Here is a 17,598-nt window from a genome sequence, read left to right on the forward strand (position 1 = left end):
ACACTGGTTCATTGTATATTTGGAGAGGTGTACTCGCAAATAAAGGACGGGGGTGGGGGGAGAGGGACACACACCCTTCAGAAACACCAAGCAAAACCATTCTTGAGACAGTCTTTGGGTGGGGAGGCTTTTTGGTTGTTTCAGCCATGTTTTGGAACAAATTAAATTGTGCATAAAGACACATTATACGCAGGGCAACTAACGAGCAGGGTCACTGAAGGGTGCAGTACTAGAATGTGCAGGAAAGATCCGATGGCAAGGACTCTGCAGGATGCGCCGGGGGGGACATTTAAGATATTTATGGTGACTCTTTTACTTATACTGCTTAGAGGACAATCACTTCTTGTTTGTTCCTGAATCCTTGGTTTTGTCTTAACTTTTATATAACTTTATGTTATCTTAGGAAAAAATGTTAACAGAAAAGGGTCAGTAACTCCCGGGAAGGGGGTACAGCCCATACACCATTCTTTACTATGAATTATGGGTTGGACAAATGGAAAAACATCTGCCCGACACCTGACCTCAAGAGCCAACTTTTCTTTGCCCTATGGGCCTTCGAAAGCTTAATGGCTGCTGAGATTCATTTGTGGGTGGACGGAACGAGCACGAACCCATTATTTTTTGGGTAAGTGATGTAAACTTCACTGGCACTGAAAAACAGTTCTGTGTATAAAATGCACTGCGGTCTAAAGGCTATTTATTTATTACAACCCTCCAACGGTCCGAAGATTTCACAATGGATCAGATATTTCTGTGTGCGCGTGCAATTTCTTTCTCATTATGTTTCTAAAAGCCCTCGTTGTATTCACAGTTTTCCAGAAAATCTGTCAGGTCACAACCCCAATGTGAACAGTTACCTCTAGAGATCAGAGAGTTTTATCTAGCGTTGGAAACTTGCTGTTTGGTTTTCTAGATACATGTTTATTTTCAGTTCAAAGACAAAATAGAAAACTCCAGAGTGGAAAATGGTACCTTTTTTGTTCACACTCTTTTAATTCCTCAGTCCCCATAAAATAAACATTCTACAGTGTAAGCAGTGGGAAATAATGTAAACTCTGCAGAAACGGAAAATAAATTACTTTCTTTCGAACTTGGTGGAGGTCCTTTTACCGGACACCATACTCTGTTGCAAACGGAATTCTTGAACGGAGAATATGTCTTTGGTCTATTTCCCCATTTCTCCCGCATTGTGTAACAGGCATATTTCAAATTCACTTTCTTCTCCAACGGCAGCAAGAAGGCAAAAGACGGGTTTGTGTTTCGGGAGCCTGGAAAACAAAGCCATGTTTCAGTGATTTAAGAAGAGCTTTCTCCCCCCCGTGATGTCAAACTGGTAATATAGTTCTAAAAAGCCAGAGTCCAAAAGAAAATTCACCCGCAGATAAATGATTCCCTTCACAAGACAGGGCTGGGAATCACTGTTTGGAATTGTCTTTCTTAAGAGCGGTGGAGAATCCGATTCCACACCGCTCTGTGACCCAGTCAGCACGGTCACTGTAGGCAGCGTTCTGAACCTCCTGAAAAGATCAGGCGGAAATTCTAAAATTCTGAATTTGGGCTTTACAGTCCCCGGGATCCTGCCGAGTGAGACCGCTCAGGATTTTAGATCAGGAATCCTGTCGCCTTGGATTTCAGCTTGTCTTTTATAGTAGGCACAGAAAGGAAGGTCTGAAAAATGCATTTAGGGCAAGAATGGAAGGGAGGAGATCTTATTGATGTTAAAGCTTTGTTGTTTCCTTTGAAAGGATATTAAGACTCCTGGACACTGTTGGAGCCTGAAATCTTTTAGAAGGAGCAGTCATCAAACTACATTTTAGAAAAGACAAACGAACCAAACCCCGAAGGTTCAGAAAGTCTCTGTTCATCATTGCGGAAGAAGTGTAAATGCAAGTATTTGGCCTTTAATCTGAATTTATACGTGGAAGAATTTGTCTGCTGGGCCAGAACATAGTGAGTTGGCCTTCCACAGATGAGTGGGGGCTCTAGAGCCAGAAAGGATGCTTGCTTAGCCTCAGAACAGAAGACAGTGATGAAGGCAGGGGACCAGGAATGCAGACTACTCTCCTCGCATCGGATTCAAGTCAGGGAAGTAAACAGAAAACAGGAGCACTCCGAGCACAATAATCCTCAACCAAAAGAAAATATTTTCGAAGTTGGGAAGGGAGGTTTGCCTGGGGCAGGACCTCACCCCTCCATTCAGGGAGGCGGCCAGCCTCACTTTGGGGGCTCTCGTGATCCTGGACCTGAGGCTCAGTGACACACATGGAGGAAAGGAGGGTAAGGGGAATGACGGTGGGCTTGGTGCACTGGAAACAGCCCAAGGAGGGCAAGTCTGAAGACCTTCCAAACCCAAAGTGGGTGGTTGAAGACCAGCTGATTAGACACCTTAGATTTGTATGTAGTGGTTTTGTGTTTATAGGGGCGTGGCGTATGTGGTTCCACATTAAAAAACAAAACAAAACAAAACAAACAAACAAAAAACACCTCTGCGTGTTGGCAGAAGTATAGAAAGTCTGAATACAGATTTTATAAATTGGAAATGCAACCACTCTAGTGAGGATTTAAAAAGAGGAGTCAGCTGTTTATTATTATCCAGTTATTCAGAAAAAAGAACATTTCAGAATTTTACGAGGACAGAATATATGAAATGGTCTATCTTGGTATGGAATGGATAAGAAATCAAAGAGAGCCCAAAACTTTCTTCAAATTCTTTTTTAACATGTTTATTTATTTTTGAGAGACAGAGACAGACCAAGTGTGAGCGGGAGAGGGGCAGAGAGAGAGGGAGACACAGAATCCGATGCAGGATCCGGGCTCTGAGCTGTCCGCACACAGCTGGACGCGAGGCTCGAACCCATGAACCGTGAGATCACGACCTGAGCCGAAGTTGGACATTTAACTGACTGAGCCACCCAGGTGCACCCCCCCTCCCCAAAAAAAGTTTCCTTAAAAGGGAGTTAAGAACTTCCCCCAAATTTTTAAAATGTTTATTTATTTTTGAGAGAGACCAAGAGACAGAGCACAAGCTGGGGAGGGGCAGAGAGAGAGGGAGACGCAGAATCTGAGACGGGCTCCAGGCTCCCAGCTGTCAGCACAGAGCTCGACGCAGGGCTCGAGCTCATGAACCGTGAGATCATGACCTGAGTGAGCCGAAGTCAGATGCTAGCTGGCTGAGCCACCTTGGCGCCCCCGTCACTGCCTTTCGATGTCAATGAGATGATAAAGATGACATCTTTAGAGTCAAGTCCCCTCCATCTTTTATTTAAGTGGCCCGAGCTTCCCATTGTGCCCTCCAAGGATGGCTCAGGGCGAGGTACTCGCTGACCTTCATCTTGGAGCATAACGGTAATCAACAGTGTTTGAGTTGCTTCTTGAAAAGACAGTTTTAAGACCAAAATCACAGAGCCCAGGTGCTCCCCGAGGGAACCCTGAAGCCTCTGGTTTGCATAACAGACCCTGACCACAGAAGGGCAGCAACCATACTCAAGACTATCGTATGACCATTAACTATCACTGAACATTTCTGCTCTACAGGCAGTTGGGGGAAGAAACGAGCACCTTTCTTTGCACGTGCAGTTCAAGAAAAAGCTTTCTGGGCAAATAACTAACATTTATAGCAGGACTAGAGTCGACCTGATTTCAGCTCAGGGTCATGATCTCACAGTTCGTGCGTTCGAGCCCCGCATCAAGCTCTATGCTTATAGCACAGAGGCTGCTTCGGATCCTCTGTCTCCCTCTCTCTGCCCCTCCCCCCTCCTTCTTTCTCAAAAATAGATAAATGTTAAAAAAAAAAAAAAACAAACACCTGAAATCCAATCATCTTCAAACAAAAGACTGAGCAGTAATATGGCAGGATCAGTGTTCCTGGGACAAGCAACTGATTTTAATTCTTTCTATTTGGTGCCACCCAGAAGAATGAATCATGCCCTTCTTCTGACAACAGTGAAAGCATCACAGGGGAGCCTTGGAAAGGAGCAAGAGCTCAGATTCTGGTGACTTCTTGGCTCTCTGTTCATATGAGATCTTACATGATTTCCTCGACAGGGAGGTAAGCAGGAGAGGAGAGGAAGCGGAAGGACAGAAACAGTTGTTAACAGAGCGCAATCTTCCGTGTGCTACACGTCTACAACGCGTGCTGCAAAAACTCACGTGTGTGTTACTCTGAGGCTGACAGCACGGGGCTCTCTGGAGTCTGACCGCTCCAGGAGCAAAGCGACCGCCAGACGTTCCCGCTTTTGGAGGGCAAATCTGTCTACACCGACTGTCATCCAAATGTCACCATTTTGATTCCTTGCACCTTTAATCGCCACAGACCTGACTGCAAGGAGGTGGCCCCTGACTGCGTATTGTGAGGACATGGGAAACAGAGGGTCCGTTTGCGGGAACATCACCCCGGGAGTTCCCGGGAAGGAATGTTTGCTTTGTACAGTGCTTTCTCCCGCGACACTGGATCCATTTTCAAAGGTGCAAAGCAGGGTCAAGTGATGGGTTCTGAACCACCGCCCACCAAGCTGGGAACGGGATGGGGCAGTTCACAAAGCAGAAAGGAGCCTTGGATAAGTGAGGGGGAAAACAACATTCCATGAGAGAGCTCAGTGAGAGATAGCCCTATTATACTCCGGCGAAAAAGAATCTGGACAAAGTCATAGCTTTTAATACCCAAAGAATTATCTTTTGTTATACAGAAATGATCCCCAAATTATAGGTCTGTTCAAATAACTGGTTACGATCTTCTAGGGCGGGCCAAGGTTCATTTACCCTGTGACTGACACGCAAAGGGCATCCTTTGGTTTGGGCATAAAGGATGGGGTGAGACAGGGGAAGCAGGTCCCAGGGGAGTCTCGGCATGGGTGCTTACTGGCGGGGCACCTCGACCGTGCTGCTGACTCTCCTGGGCCAGCGCTTCCACAGCTCTGAAACAGAGCCACCCATCTCGCTGCACTGATCCCAGCATGACATGTGCCAGGGGGTGGCAAGGGGTGGGAAGGTGACTCCCGTGCCAGCTTTGGAAGGAGAGGCAGGGCCAAGCAATGGAAAGATGGCTCTGCAGTCCTGGGGTTCGGGACCACGCCTCAGCTATCTCCTCGGGGAGGATCTACCCCTGCGGGACAGCACCTGCCTCCAAGGGGTGCTGTGACCACCCAGGTGAGGAGCTCGGCACGGTGCCTGGCTCACTGAGGTAACTTCCACAGGCCGGCGTCCTGACCTCTAACCCTCTCTCAACATTGAAAAAAAATTTGGGGTTGCCTGGGTGGCTCAGTCGGTTAAGCGCCCGACTCTTGGTTTGGCTCAGGTCATGATGTCACAGTTTGTAAGCTCGAGCCCCGCGTCGGGCTCCATGCTGGCAGTATGGAGCCTGCTTGGGATTCTCTCTCTCCCTCTCTCTCACTGCCCTTCCCCTGTGCTCTCTCTCTGTGTCAAAATAAGTAAGTAAACTTAAAAAAAAAGTCCGGAGGAACACTTGTTAGGGAACATAGACCTAAGGATTTAAGTGTACGTGACGTGTCCCTTGGCATTAGCAGAGTCTTAACCTATAATTAAGGTATAACTGGGTTTTAATTACCTACTTCAGGAACAAATGAAAACGGACCACGAGGCTGGAATAATACAACCCGAGAGAGATAAAAGGGTGAAAACACACTTGTTCTGGAGAAGAATGATAAATGGCAGAAATGCAGCAGAATGGGTTCTTGACGTGAAAGGGGAGATTAGTCAGGATGGGTTAATTTTCAGTGGAAGAGGAAGGATACTGTCATTTTCCCAAGAACTAGCTGGGAAACCCAAGACATTCTCATACACACACACACACACACACACACACACACACACACACATACCCAAAGACCAAAATGACACCATTATCAAGGCTTCTTTGTGAAATTAGTCTCCTTGGTTTATTTTGTGGGGGTTTTTTCTTCTGAATGGACACAGATTTGAAATGTGGTTGTGGTTCAAACTAAACATAGCCCCCACTCCTCAGTGAAAAACAACAGCATACGCCTCACACACCCCAAACCCAACAATTCCGCACGTTGTATTAATGTCATTTCATATTGGCGTGGTCCCTTACCTTTCTCATCATAGTCTCTAGCGTATTAGTAACAAGGACTTACAAAAAGGGAAAACAATCTCCCCATGTTGATGACTGGTAGTGAAACCAACCAAAGTGAGAATTCAGGTCAAGTAAGCTTGTCTAATAGGCCTACAGTCTGGGTGGCTCAGTGGGTTAAGCTTCTGACTCTTCGTCCCAGCTCAGGTCGTGATCTCATGGTTCGTGGGTCTGAGCCCCACGTTGGGTTCTGCACTGACAGCACAGAGCCTGCTTGGGATTCTCTCTCTCTCTCTGCCCCTACCCTGCTTACTCTCTCTCTCTGTCTTAAAATAAATGAATAAAAATTAAGAAAAAGAAAAAAAGGAAGGGATGCTGGGCTAAGGAACAGGAGCGAGTGTGGAGACGGAACTGGGAGTGTTGGGAAAAGGAATGTGTTCTGAGAATATGGTGAGGTTTGATATACGGGATGAGAAAAGCAGCTTCACAAGCCTTTACGACTGGGACTGAGAGTTTTCCCAGGGGCAGGATTTGGAGGGTGGTCATTTCTCTTCCGGAAGGGAGGCCAGGAAAGAAGCCAGCAGGTGTGACTGCAGTCCTGAGGGGCAGACATGAGTAGGACCAAGGGACCCCCACTGTGGGCTGCCTATGGGGGCTCCAAGTCAAGACCAGCCCTCTTAAACTGTGTGGACCATGAACTAGCGAGGGTCTCCTTTCTGCTGCCCTGTCCTTCCTATGACGCACAGGGCCCTCTGCGTTAGACTGGTCTCATCTTCATGTACCTTTCCAGTGGTACAAGAGCCCAATCCATCTGTTGTGTTGCAGTCGAGTGTTATGCGTTGAACTGTCCCCAAAAAGATATGCTGAAGTCCTGACCCCCAGGACCGAAGACAGTGACCTTACTTGGAAATAAGGTCTTTGCAGAGGTAGTCACTTTAAGATAGGGTCTGGAGGGTGGGCCCTGATTCAATGTGACTGGTGTCCCTATAAAGGACACCCCCATACAAAGACAGAGACACACAGAGAATGCTACAGCCATGGAGGCAGAGATTGAAACGATGTGGGTCCAGCTGGGAAACATTCAGGAGGACTGGCACCACCACAAGCCAGGAAGAGGCCAGGAAGGATTCTACCAGAGTCGCAGAGGGGACACGACTTGGCTGACACCTTGACTTTGGATCTCTAGCCTCTGAAACTGAGAGAACAAACATTTGTTGTTTTGAGCCGTCCGGCTGTGACACTGTTATGGCAGCCGCAGGGAATGAATGCACCCAGATCCGTCTATCACGTAATTCTGACTCCGCACAAGAGGTATGTGGTAGGAAGGGAGGGTTATAAAATGCCTAAAGACACAGTACTCCCCCTCATCTGCGGTTTCGCTTTCCATGGGTCTAGCTGTCCACAGTCAATGTGGTCTGGGAGCAGATGATCCTCCCGGCACGGTGTCAGAAGGTCAACAGCAGCCTAAAGCTATGTCACGATGTCTACGTCACCCCCTTCATCTCATCGTGTAGCCATGTTATCATCTCCCATCAGCACATGAAGGCGGGGGGGGGGGGGCGTGCAGTACAATAAGGTATTTAGAGAGCGGGAGAGAGAAAGACCACATTCATAGAACTCTGATGACAGCATCTTGTTATAGTTGTCCTACTTTACTGGTACTTATTATTGTTAATCTCTTACTGTGCCTAATTTGTAAATTACACTTCATCATGCGCATGTACGTATAGGAAAAAACACAGCACACGCCAAGTATTTAGTGCTATCTGTGGTTTTAGGCATACGCTGAGGGGCGGGGAGGGTTTGTGTGTCTTAGAATGAATCCACATGGACAGGGAGGGACACTATATTTGCCTTTTTTTTTTTTTTTTTTAATTTTGTTCATTTTTAAGAGACAGAGAGAGACACAGCATGAGCAGGGAAGGGGCAGGGAGAAGGAGACACAGAATCTGAAACAGGTTGCAGGCTCCAAACTGTCAGCATAGAGCCCGATGCGGGGCTCGAACTCAGGAACTGCCAGATCATGACCTGAGCCGAAGTTGGACGCTCAACCGACTGAGCCACCCAGGCGCCCCGACACTACATTAGTTTTAATTCTGGAGACAGAATAATGAGTTCACAGGGTTCCTTTTTTTTAATGGCAAGAGATGCCTTCAACCAATCTATATTCAGAAGCGACATGATTTGACTTTCACTGGACGGGAGCCCATCTCACTGCATATCCACATCGAGGAGTGACCCAAGTCACGGGCTCTTATTCAGTAGGAATTCATAGTAACCAAGTCAGGAAATTACTTATCAGCCCATGTTTTGTAGTAAATATTAGAAAAACAAGACAAAATAAAACTAAAACATATTTGGGGCAAGAAAGAAAGACAGACACGGGAGGAAGCCCAGGAGCCTACCTGCACTGGGTCCTGTGGAAGTCTGGTTCATTTAGAACAAGCCTTTAACTTGCTCTGTTTCTGTATCAAGATCTATATCGTAGAAGCAGGGCCGGGTCGGCAGCCCTGGCATGGTGCTCATCTAGAGGAGAAAACGGAATATTGTATGTTAGCAAATGCCGCGAAACGATCACTCTGAACAGTGTACATCTAATGACATAAATTAACTACATAATTCAATTCAGCCTCCTGTATTAGGTCACCTGTATCTCTTTAAATTCGCCATCTGCTATTTCATTCTTGGTTTAGGAAATGAAATAGAAAAGGCAGATGTCAACTTCCTGAACGTGGGGACCACTTACCTCCCCCCACGGCCCCACAGCACATCGTAACTCCAAGATTCTCAAATCACATCTTTAATTAAGTCCCCCACCACCCTTAGAGGGAGGTACTAATTTCAGCCTCAATTTATTGATGGGACAGGGGACATTCAGGCACAAGCCATGTGCTCAAGGACATGGACAAGGACGAGCAAGTTAGTGGTGGGGACAGGACTGGAACCAGGCCCGTGCTCCTTGCTGCTTTGTGTCCAGATCAGTCTATCAGAGTGCGTCTGAGTCCACTTGCACCGGAAACCCTTGGTATCCCGGAGGAAAGTGCTGTGATTACTGGCGACTCACGCACTAAAACATGGTCAAGGACCTAGATGGTGAGGCTCCGGGATGATCTGCTCCTTAATGATCGCCGTATTTCCTGCCGGGCTTTATTACTGTACTTTTCATAAAAAGGATGCTCAGAAACCAATGTTGCATGCGATCGTTTGGAGCAAAGACACCGGGACCCCACTTGGCTTCACTCTTCTGAGGACTAAGGGCTGTGTCTTGCAAAGCTCCTGCCTGCTCTGGCCGGAGAACATTCCAGTGAGATGACGTGTGACACGGCCCGGACTGCGTCCAGGGTTCGCCCACTTCTTCCCACCTGCGACAGAGCTCAGCTCTCTCACTTGCCTCGTCCCTTCTGCAACGACTCAGGATGTCCCCCTCCGCCACCCCCTGCCCCCCACCCCCGACCCCTGCCCACGATGCTGGCCGACTCCTGCGGCTCATACTGGGGTCCGTGGCCCAGCAGTGTGGGCATCACCGGGAACCTGTTTGACGTCTCAAATCTCAACCCAGCTCGGGCCTGCTGAATCGGAATCTGCAACGTCACCAACTCCCAGGTGATCCGTGTGCACGTTACCCCTTGCGAAGGGGGCCGGCTTAGACAATGTGGCCGAGGAGGCCTCCTCCTTCAGCACTGGGGAGGGAGCTCCGAGGTAGAAGAGGTGAGGAGGAAGGGGACGGGAAAGGCTGATTCACCCCTGGCCATGCTACTTCACCCTCCTCTGGAGCAGCAGGCGGGGAGGACATCCGTGCCCCCACGGGCCTCACTAACCACCTACTCCCTGAGTGTGGTGAGAGGGCCACGGGACCTGCTCTCTGTGTGGCCGGACGCATCAACACAGCGATGTCTGGTGGCTAGCTCCTGTCTTGCCAATTGTGCAGGATTGTACTTTAGGCATATCATGGGCTAAGAAGGCTTCTGAGGGGGCACCCGGGTGGCTTAGTCTGTTGAGTGTCTGATTTGGGCTCAGGTTATGATCTCACAGTTTGTGGGTGAGTTCGAGCCCCGCGTTGGGCTTGCTGCTGTCAGCCTGTCAGGGCAGAACCCACTTCGGATCCTCTGTCCCCCTCTCTCTACCCCTCCCCTGGTTGCGCTCTACTGAAAAAAAAAAAAAAAAAAAAAAAAAAAAAAAAGGCTTCTGAGCCTTCCTGGAATATTGCTACTGTTTGTAACATGGCTTTGAGAAAACGTGCTCTGGGTTTCAAACAATTAACTACAAATAAAGTTCCGGCACCCAGCTTGGAGGTGGGGACTTCCTGAATTTCAAACCTTTACTTCTGTGGATGCCTACTTATCCTTGCAAACGTTCTGCTTCTTCTCTGGTTATCACAGTGGCTGTGCATATCTGAGGAAGCCCGGAAAGAAATCCACGCTTCCTGTTGTAGCACTGGGACACCAAGCACAAAGGCCACTGGTGGCAACTGTTCCTGTTTTTTTCCAGCTGCCTGTGGCCAGTTCACGCCGGTGCTCTACAGGAGTCTTCCTGCCTACCCACACTATGCCACGGGCATTTTCAGATGCCTTTAGAATGTGTGTGGCGGCATGGATTTGGAAAAAGGGACCAGCGTATTTTATAGGCTAAGAAATGAATGATCAGGGGCGCCTGGGTGGCTCAGAGGTCGAGCATCTGACTTCGGCTCAAGTCACGATCTCCCAGTTCGTGGGTTCGAGCCCCGCGTCAGGCTCAGTGCTGACAGCTCGGAGCCTGGAGCCTGCTTTGGATTCTGTGCCTCCCTCTCTCTCTGCCCCTCCTCCGTTGGCGGTCTGTCTCTCTCTCTCAAAAATAAATAAACCTTAAAAGAAAATGAATCATCATATTCAGCCACAGCGATGCTGCCCCGTCCCTTAAATTAACTCTGTAGATGGAAGGCACATTTGGCAGTAAGAACGTTACCCAGACTTTGTTGCGTCTGGGGCTGCAACACTATTCACCGCAGGGCAGAGTTCAGTCTGAGGCAGGCCAAAATCCACACGAGGTGAGAAACCCAGGAAGACGCCTGTGTAGCTGGGCCCTCGTGGCCAAAGCCAAAGTGTCAGCTTCATGTGCAGACGGTGACACAATAATACAACGGCTGCCTCTTCATGCTCTTTTTACAGACATGAAAATTCAACTTGTCGTCATTTACTTTTTTTTTTTTTTTTTAGAAAAGTGAGCTTTTTTTCTTTTTAAACATTTATTTATTTTGGGGACAGCGTAAGCAGGGAAGGGGCAGAGAGAGGGGGACAGAGGATCCGAAGTGGGCTCCCTTGACAGGCTGACAGCAGTGAGCTTGATGTGGGGCCCAAACTCATGGACCATGAGATCATGACTTGAGCCAAATCAGCTGCTCAACTGACTGAGCCCCCTCATGATGAACTTTTTGAAATTATTTTTTTATTTATTAAAAAAAATTTTTTTTAAATGTTTATTTATTTTTGAGACAGAGAGAGACAGAGCATGAACGGAGGAGGGGCAGAGAGAGAGACACAGAATCTGAAACAGGCCCCGGGCTCCAAGCTGTCAGCACGGAGCCCGACGCGGGGCTCGATCTCACAGACTGTGAGATCATGACCCGAGCTGAAGTCGGACGCTCAACCGACTGAGCCACCCAGGCGCCCCTGAAATTATTTTTTTAATGCTTATTTATTTTGAGACAGAAAGCATGTGTGTGAGTGGGGGAGGGGCAGAGAGAGAGAGAGAGAAAGAGAGAGAGAGAGAGAGAATCCCAAGCAGGTCAGCTCAGAGCCTGACCATGTGGGGCTCGATCTCATGAACCGTGAGATCATGACCTGAGCAGAAATCGAGCCTTACGCTTAACCAACTGAGCCACCCAGGCGCCCCCATCATTAAGTTTTTTTCAGCAGATGCCACACCGCCAAGGCTGACAAAGGCCGAGTGTGATTTCTGTGGTTCCTGGAGCTGGTCTCCTGGCTGTGGTGAATTCTGATTCTTTCAGAACAAAACTGGGAACTAAAAGTTGCCAAAATATTAAATGCTGGGAAGTGTGAATCCGTTTCCTTCATTTTCAGCCTATTTCTCTCAAATGGGGGGGGAACTAAGTTCAATCAGAAGCCTCCCATGCTCCTTTCCAATTATGCAATCGTCACTTCCAAGAATCAGGGCTACTTATTTGGGACCAGAGGACAAGAAAGCACATAGGGTCTGAAGAGCCAAGGGACTCCCTGCCCTGTGGACAAAGAGCCATCCCTAAAGTTCTCCTGCTGAGCAGACACAATATGGAATGATGTTAACAAGACCTAAAACATTCACATAAAATTCTCTCCCAATAAAAAACTTTGTTATCAAAGGATTGTGGCCCCCAGACAAGGGTCACTACTGCACTATGGGAAAGAAAGAATTTGGACAGCCCTTGGGAGTTGACCTCTGGCCCCACGCCTGGGGTCGGAGGTGATCTGTGTTGACTTTATTTGTGTGTCCTCTAAGAAGGCCCCTTGCTTAAAATAACGAGGGAGCCGCTAAATTGTACTTACTTGTCACGCTGCATTAATGGATTCTTTTGCAAAGGCTGAAAAACATGGGCTTTTGCCCTTCATGACCCTAATTTTAACTGCAACAAATCTTCAAAATCTATACTGATTTCGGGTGAAGCTTATTTTGAGGAAATGATGAGTTCTATGAATAGTCTTTATAAACATACATTAAGCCTAGTTAAAGAGAAAATCTTCAACTACTTAAAAGTAGTTCTTGTAAGTAAAAGAATATTCTCGGCATGAGCAGAAAAATTATTAAGAATTCTATTTTGTAAAGTGATAGAATCGTAATTTCTACTTCACCAAAATGTCGTTGTAGTTAATTTTGTTGTGTTGGGGAAAATTTTCTGGCTTCTTAAATCTTCTACTTTTTCATACTAAATAAATTATCCAGTTTTATTTTGGTTCGGAAACAAAAATAAGCATTTTTACTTGTATCTGTTTGTTCTTGTAGTTTGTGACCTGAGGTAGAATCCTTTCTACACACTTCTTCTCTCCAAGAGATCACCGAACACAGTTGATTTTCTTTCTTATGAAATAATAACTCAAAAATGTAAATTCTTTATTAAGCCAAAGTATTTTCTGAGTGGTAACTTCACTGTCCTTTGCCTCTCAGTCTTTGGCTAAGATCAAGTGGAAATACAGTCCCTGGCAACATAACGCCTCAATAAATACTTTTAATTTTTTGTCTTTCTAAAGTAGGCTCCACACCCAACGTGGCACCCATCGCGGGGCTTGAACTCACGACCCTGAGCTGAAATCAAGAGGTGGATGCTTAACCCACTGAGCTACGTAGGCGCCCCAACAAATACTTTTTAGAATAGAAGAGTAAAAATGGAGGATAATTAAGAGAATTCGGAAACAACCAAAAAGAAGCCTTCTTGAGGATCGGGCTTTTTCTGTTTCTTCCCTTCTTTGGATGTGAAAAAAGCTACTGGAGGATAATGCGTGAGGAAAGGTGGCCACATATAATGCCCAGTGACTGAAAGAGTGGGAGATGAAAAATCATTACGATGAAAACAGGTAAGGCTGCTACACCGGGGTTTCCATTGGCCTCACTTAGAGGAGACAGATGTCCCGGGATTTTTTTCTGGGCAGTTAGGTAATATCCACCTGCACAGCTTGTGACCCCATTCCAAAATATCTGTTTATTAGCTAGGGACACTCTGAGAGTGTGGGGGTACGTCCTGTTAGAGTGCACTTATCTCTCCTGGTGGCCTCTGGGGTCCTGGTCCCACGTGAAGGGACACAGTGATGTGTCCTTCACCTCGGGAACCTTTGTGGAGCATTCCCTGTTGGGGATGCCACGGTGACCAGGACCTGGTCCCCACTTTAAGAGGGACAGACCAATAGAGCAGACCACTGGGATATTTGGACCACGTCACTCCACTCTGTAGTTAAAACACAGAATCTTTTTCCTTCTATGATTTTTATGTAAAAAGAACGTATGTCATAAATGCTTAACTTACGACTTATTAAGACATAAGCCACGTTCAATTACTATAAACACCACCACGTTGCACTCGCACACTGTGCCTAGTGTTACATGGCTCAGATTACTCTGATTTAGGTCAGGGGCCTTGAATGAAAGAATGGGCAAGCACTGTTATTTTTCTCACCCTTTGTAAGGGAAGACTCGAATTTTCTTCCAGTGCGAGGAAGCTAGTCCCTGTCTTCCCAGATTTTTAAAAATCTACTTAAAAAAATGTTTTTAACACAAAAAAGTGAACCACTAGGCATAACAGGCAAAGTCCTCTCCTCATCCGCCTCCCAGAGGGGAGCCCTGTAAATAATGTCCTGTGCCAACTCCGGGGTGAGTTTCTCTTCCTATTTAAGCGACGTAGCTGTATAATGTATATGTATACCATTTTGTACAGAAATTGGGTAATTCTACATGTATAATCCTGAAATCTGATTTTCAGGGAGATTTACGCTTCAAACTGGGGTAGTTTTTACACAAGGGAATGCTCTCGGGAGTGTGTGAGGCAAGAAGAGTGTCCTCACACATTCTGTGTGCGACGTCCCTGGGGCTGCTCTTTGGAAAAGGAGAGATTGGGGGAGTTTATTTAGAAAAAAACAAAGATAAATGTGAAGCAGGAGGGTCTGACCAGACGTACACGAAGGAAAGAAGAAATTCTGCAACTTGTTTGCAGTGCTTTGAGCGTAAGCTAAAGATTTCAAATGTTACAAAGGACTAGCAGTTTTGAATGGAAAGATGTTGAGAAGTCTCCCGGCACCCCATAAGTTTTTTCCTTTATTTGTTCTGATTGTTAAGGGTGGTATCACTTAGTTTCCTCCCTCCCTCCCTTCCTTCCTCTCCGTCTTTCTCTCTCTTCTTCTTCTTTTTTTTTTTTAGGTTTATTTATTTAGGCAGAGAGAAAGGGAGAGAGAATCCCAAACAGGCTCTACACTCAGCGGAGAGTGAGAGGCCCAGGAGATCTCATGGCCCAGGAGATCATGACCTGAGCTGAAACTGAGAGTTGGAAGCTTAACCGACTGAGCCACCAGTCACCCCAACGCCCTAGTCACCCCTTCGGCTGTGGTCACCAGGAGCGCCCTCACTGCCCTCGTGCTGGCTGGCTCAGTAAGACAATATCCTTCCAGTTCCCGTGCCCGGAAGCTCGGAGGTGGCACACTGAAGGCCGGGCTGGGTCCTACAGCCCAATGGTTTCTCTCTGTTGTCCTCTGGGTGTTGGCTTCATCCTCAGGCTTCCTGCTCTGTGTGGGCAGCTCTAGACCAAAGGCACATACCCCATGACACCCAGTGCAGTACTATGCTAAGCACTTTCCAGGCACTGCATGTAGCTCATTTACTTCCCACAGCCCTGCGGGGACGGGCTACCGCCATTATCCCCATCTTGCACATTGGGAAAATGAGACATGGAAATGCATCATGATGTGCCACAGATCACACAGCTCAGACCTGGTGGAGCTGGAATTCAAATGCAGTGAGTCCCGGCCCTGACCGCGGAGCCCCACGCTTCCCTTACTCGATCATGGCGTTGAGTTCACGGCCCTTCAGTGGCAACATGTGCACTTGGGCCGCAGCGGGGGAGGAGAATCTCACCAGGACCGGAGCCACAGAAAGCAAATGTTGTGAACCCTTTTCGTGGTAGAAACCGCTGCGTCCCATGCCAGCTACTGATGTCTCAGCCACGGCATTCGGGTAACTAAATTTACATGAATTTGTCAAGTAAACTCAGTTACTTTACAACTTCAGCCTGGATTCCTTTTAAACCGTGTAACGTTTATTTAAGGACATGTGACACAGCTCACGCTGGGGGTAGGAGCTTTCCAAATTACACCTTAAACATCTAGTCACAGCACTTAGCAGTGAGTAAATCATACCTGATGACTGCCGAAAAAATTTCCAAAACGATACACAAACAATAACACCCAGAGTTTTTTCTTAAAAATAATAGGCTTACAGCTTTTTAACGATCAGCTGTGAGACATGGATTATTGAGTCCCCTCTGAAAGTGTAAATACCATTATCCACTGAAATAACTGAAGAGCCACATCAATTTTTACCTAAAAAATTCAGGGAAAACATCCCATAACTATGTTTGGAACTTGCTCTGATAATTCATTTCAGCGGGTTGCCAAAGTCTGAGATAGACAATTTGAAATCAGTGCTACTGTTTTTTTCCCTTTTGAAAAAAAAAAATTATTTTTGGGTGAGCGCAAGCATTGTGGGGGGGAGGGGCAGAGAGAGAGGGACAGAGAATCCAAAGCGGGCTCCACGCTGACAGGCTGACAGCATTGAGCCCGATGTGGGGCTCGACCTCAGGAACCATGAGATCATGACCTGAGCCGCAGTCAGACGCTCGACCGACGGAGCCACCCAGGTGCCCCTCGATGCCACCGTGGATCAATGAGTTGGCTTCTCTGTCACGTACAGGCTTGGTTTTTATTCCTTGCCGAAAATGATACACAAAGGCCACACCTCCAGAGAGAGGTATTAAATTGTTTGCATCCTGTTCACATTTCCATGAGACAGCTCTGGACATTCCTGCCTTTCCTCATTCCACCACAAAGGCCATATCTGAGCCTGATGAGACAGGTGAGGTGGAAGAGGCTTTTTTTTTTTTTTTTAAATTAAAGTTCTATTTTATTTATTTTTAGAGAGAGAGACAGACAGACAGACAGATGGAGGGAGAGAGAATCCCAAGCAGGCTCTTTCCTGTCAACTCTGAACCCTACCTGGGGCTCGATCTCACAAATGGTGAAATCATGACCTGAGCCGAAATCAAGAATTGGACACTTAACCGACTGAGCCACCCAGGCGCCCCTAAGAGGCTCTCTTCTTCCCACTTACAGGTGCAGCAGTGGGCTCCAGGCTGTGGTGTGCCCTTCCCTGGGGCCCATTAGGAAGGGGGTCTCCAGTGCAGAGGCGCTTGGGGGTAATCAAAGTCTTGTGAGTAGCAGTAACCCAATCAAGGCCGAGGTGTGGTGGAAAGGGCTCCACCACGAACGACGGGTGTGCGGGGCGGGCGTTCCTGGGTAAGTTACTTCCCCAAGCCCTTGGTTCTTATTCTGGAAATGCAGTCTGAGTATCAAACTATCTGCGGGATAGGGCCTATTTCAAAACTCAAATGAAATAAAGAAAGGACCCTAGTCTAGTGGTGAATACACAATAGAGGCTATTGTCACTTTATTACAGAAAATACAACCCTCATTATCTCCTAAAGTGAGTGTAACTTATGTATGCGAGACACAGAAAAAGGAAGTTTGAAAACAATTCCTATTTGTGACGAATTACGGATTTCTTTGATAAGACAAAAATGTTCAGTAGTTTCGTGAGATGTTCCCCTAACTTTTCTGGCCTTACAAACAATCTTAAAAGCCATACTTCCTGGCCTTTTTGCTTATGGTAATCAAATCTGAAGCTATCCCCAACTAGACCTAAGATACTCAAGCAAACAGGGGCCCCCCCCTCTGCTTGAGGACAAATCTTATTTTAAAGGAGAAGCCTCCAGGAGTGTGACGATGGCCCGAAAGCCGCTGTGCCCCTACCCTGAGCCGAGTCGG

At 47.1% G+C, this 17,598-nt stretch overlaps 1 protein-coding gene across 2 annotated transcripts in view; it reads right to left on the minus strand.

The window, feature by feature from the left end:
- Positions 1 to 837: 837 nt before the first annotated feature.
- Positions 838 to 17,598, minus strand: part of MTHFD1L (methylenetetrahydrofolate dehydrogenase (NADP+ dependent) 1 like) — a 187,328-nt gene continuing 170,567 nt past the window's right edge. Inside the window, exons 27-28 of one of the 2 annotated variants that reach the window (XM_027056637.2) lie at positions 8,455 to 8,575; positions 838 to 1,268 (exon numbers count right to left, since the gene is read on the minus strand). In XM_027056637.2, coding sequence (XP_026912438.1) covers positions 8,486 to 8,575 — 90 coding nt within the window. In that variant the 3' untranslated portion in view covers positions 838 to 1,268; positions 8,455 to 8,485. The remainder of the gene's footprint in view (positions 1,269 to 8,454; positions 8,576 to 17,598) is intronic. The other variant, XM_053222106.1, reaches the window with a different exon arrangement.

The sequence above is a fragment of the Acinonyx jubatus genome, chromosome B2 (assembly GCF_027475565.1).
Source record: "Acinonyx jubatus isolate Ajub_Pintada_27869175 chromosome B2, VMU_Ajub_asm_v1.0, whole genome shotgun sequence".
Lineage (NCBI taxonomy): Eukaryota > Metazoa > Chordata > Mammalia > Carnivora > Felidae > Acinonyx > Acinonyx jubatus.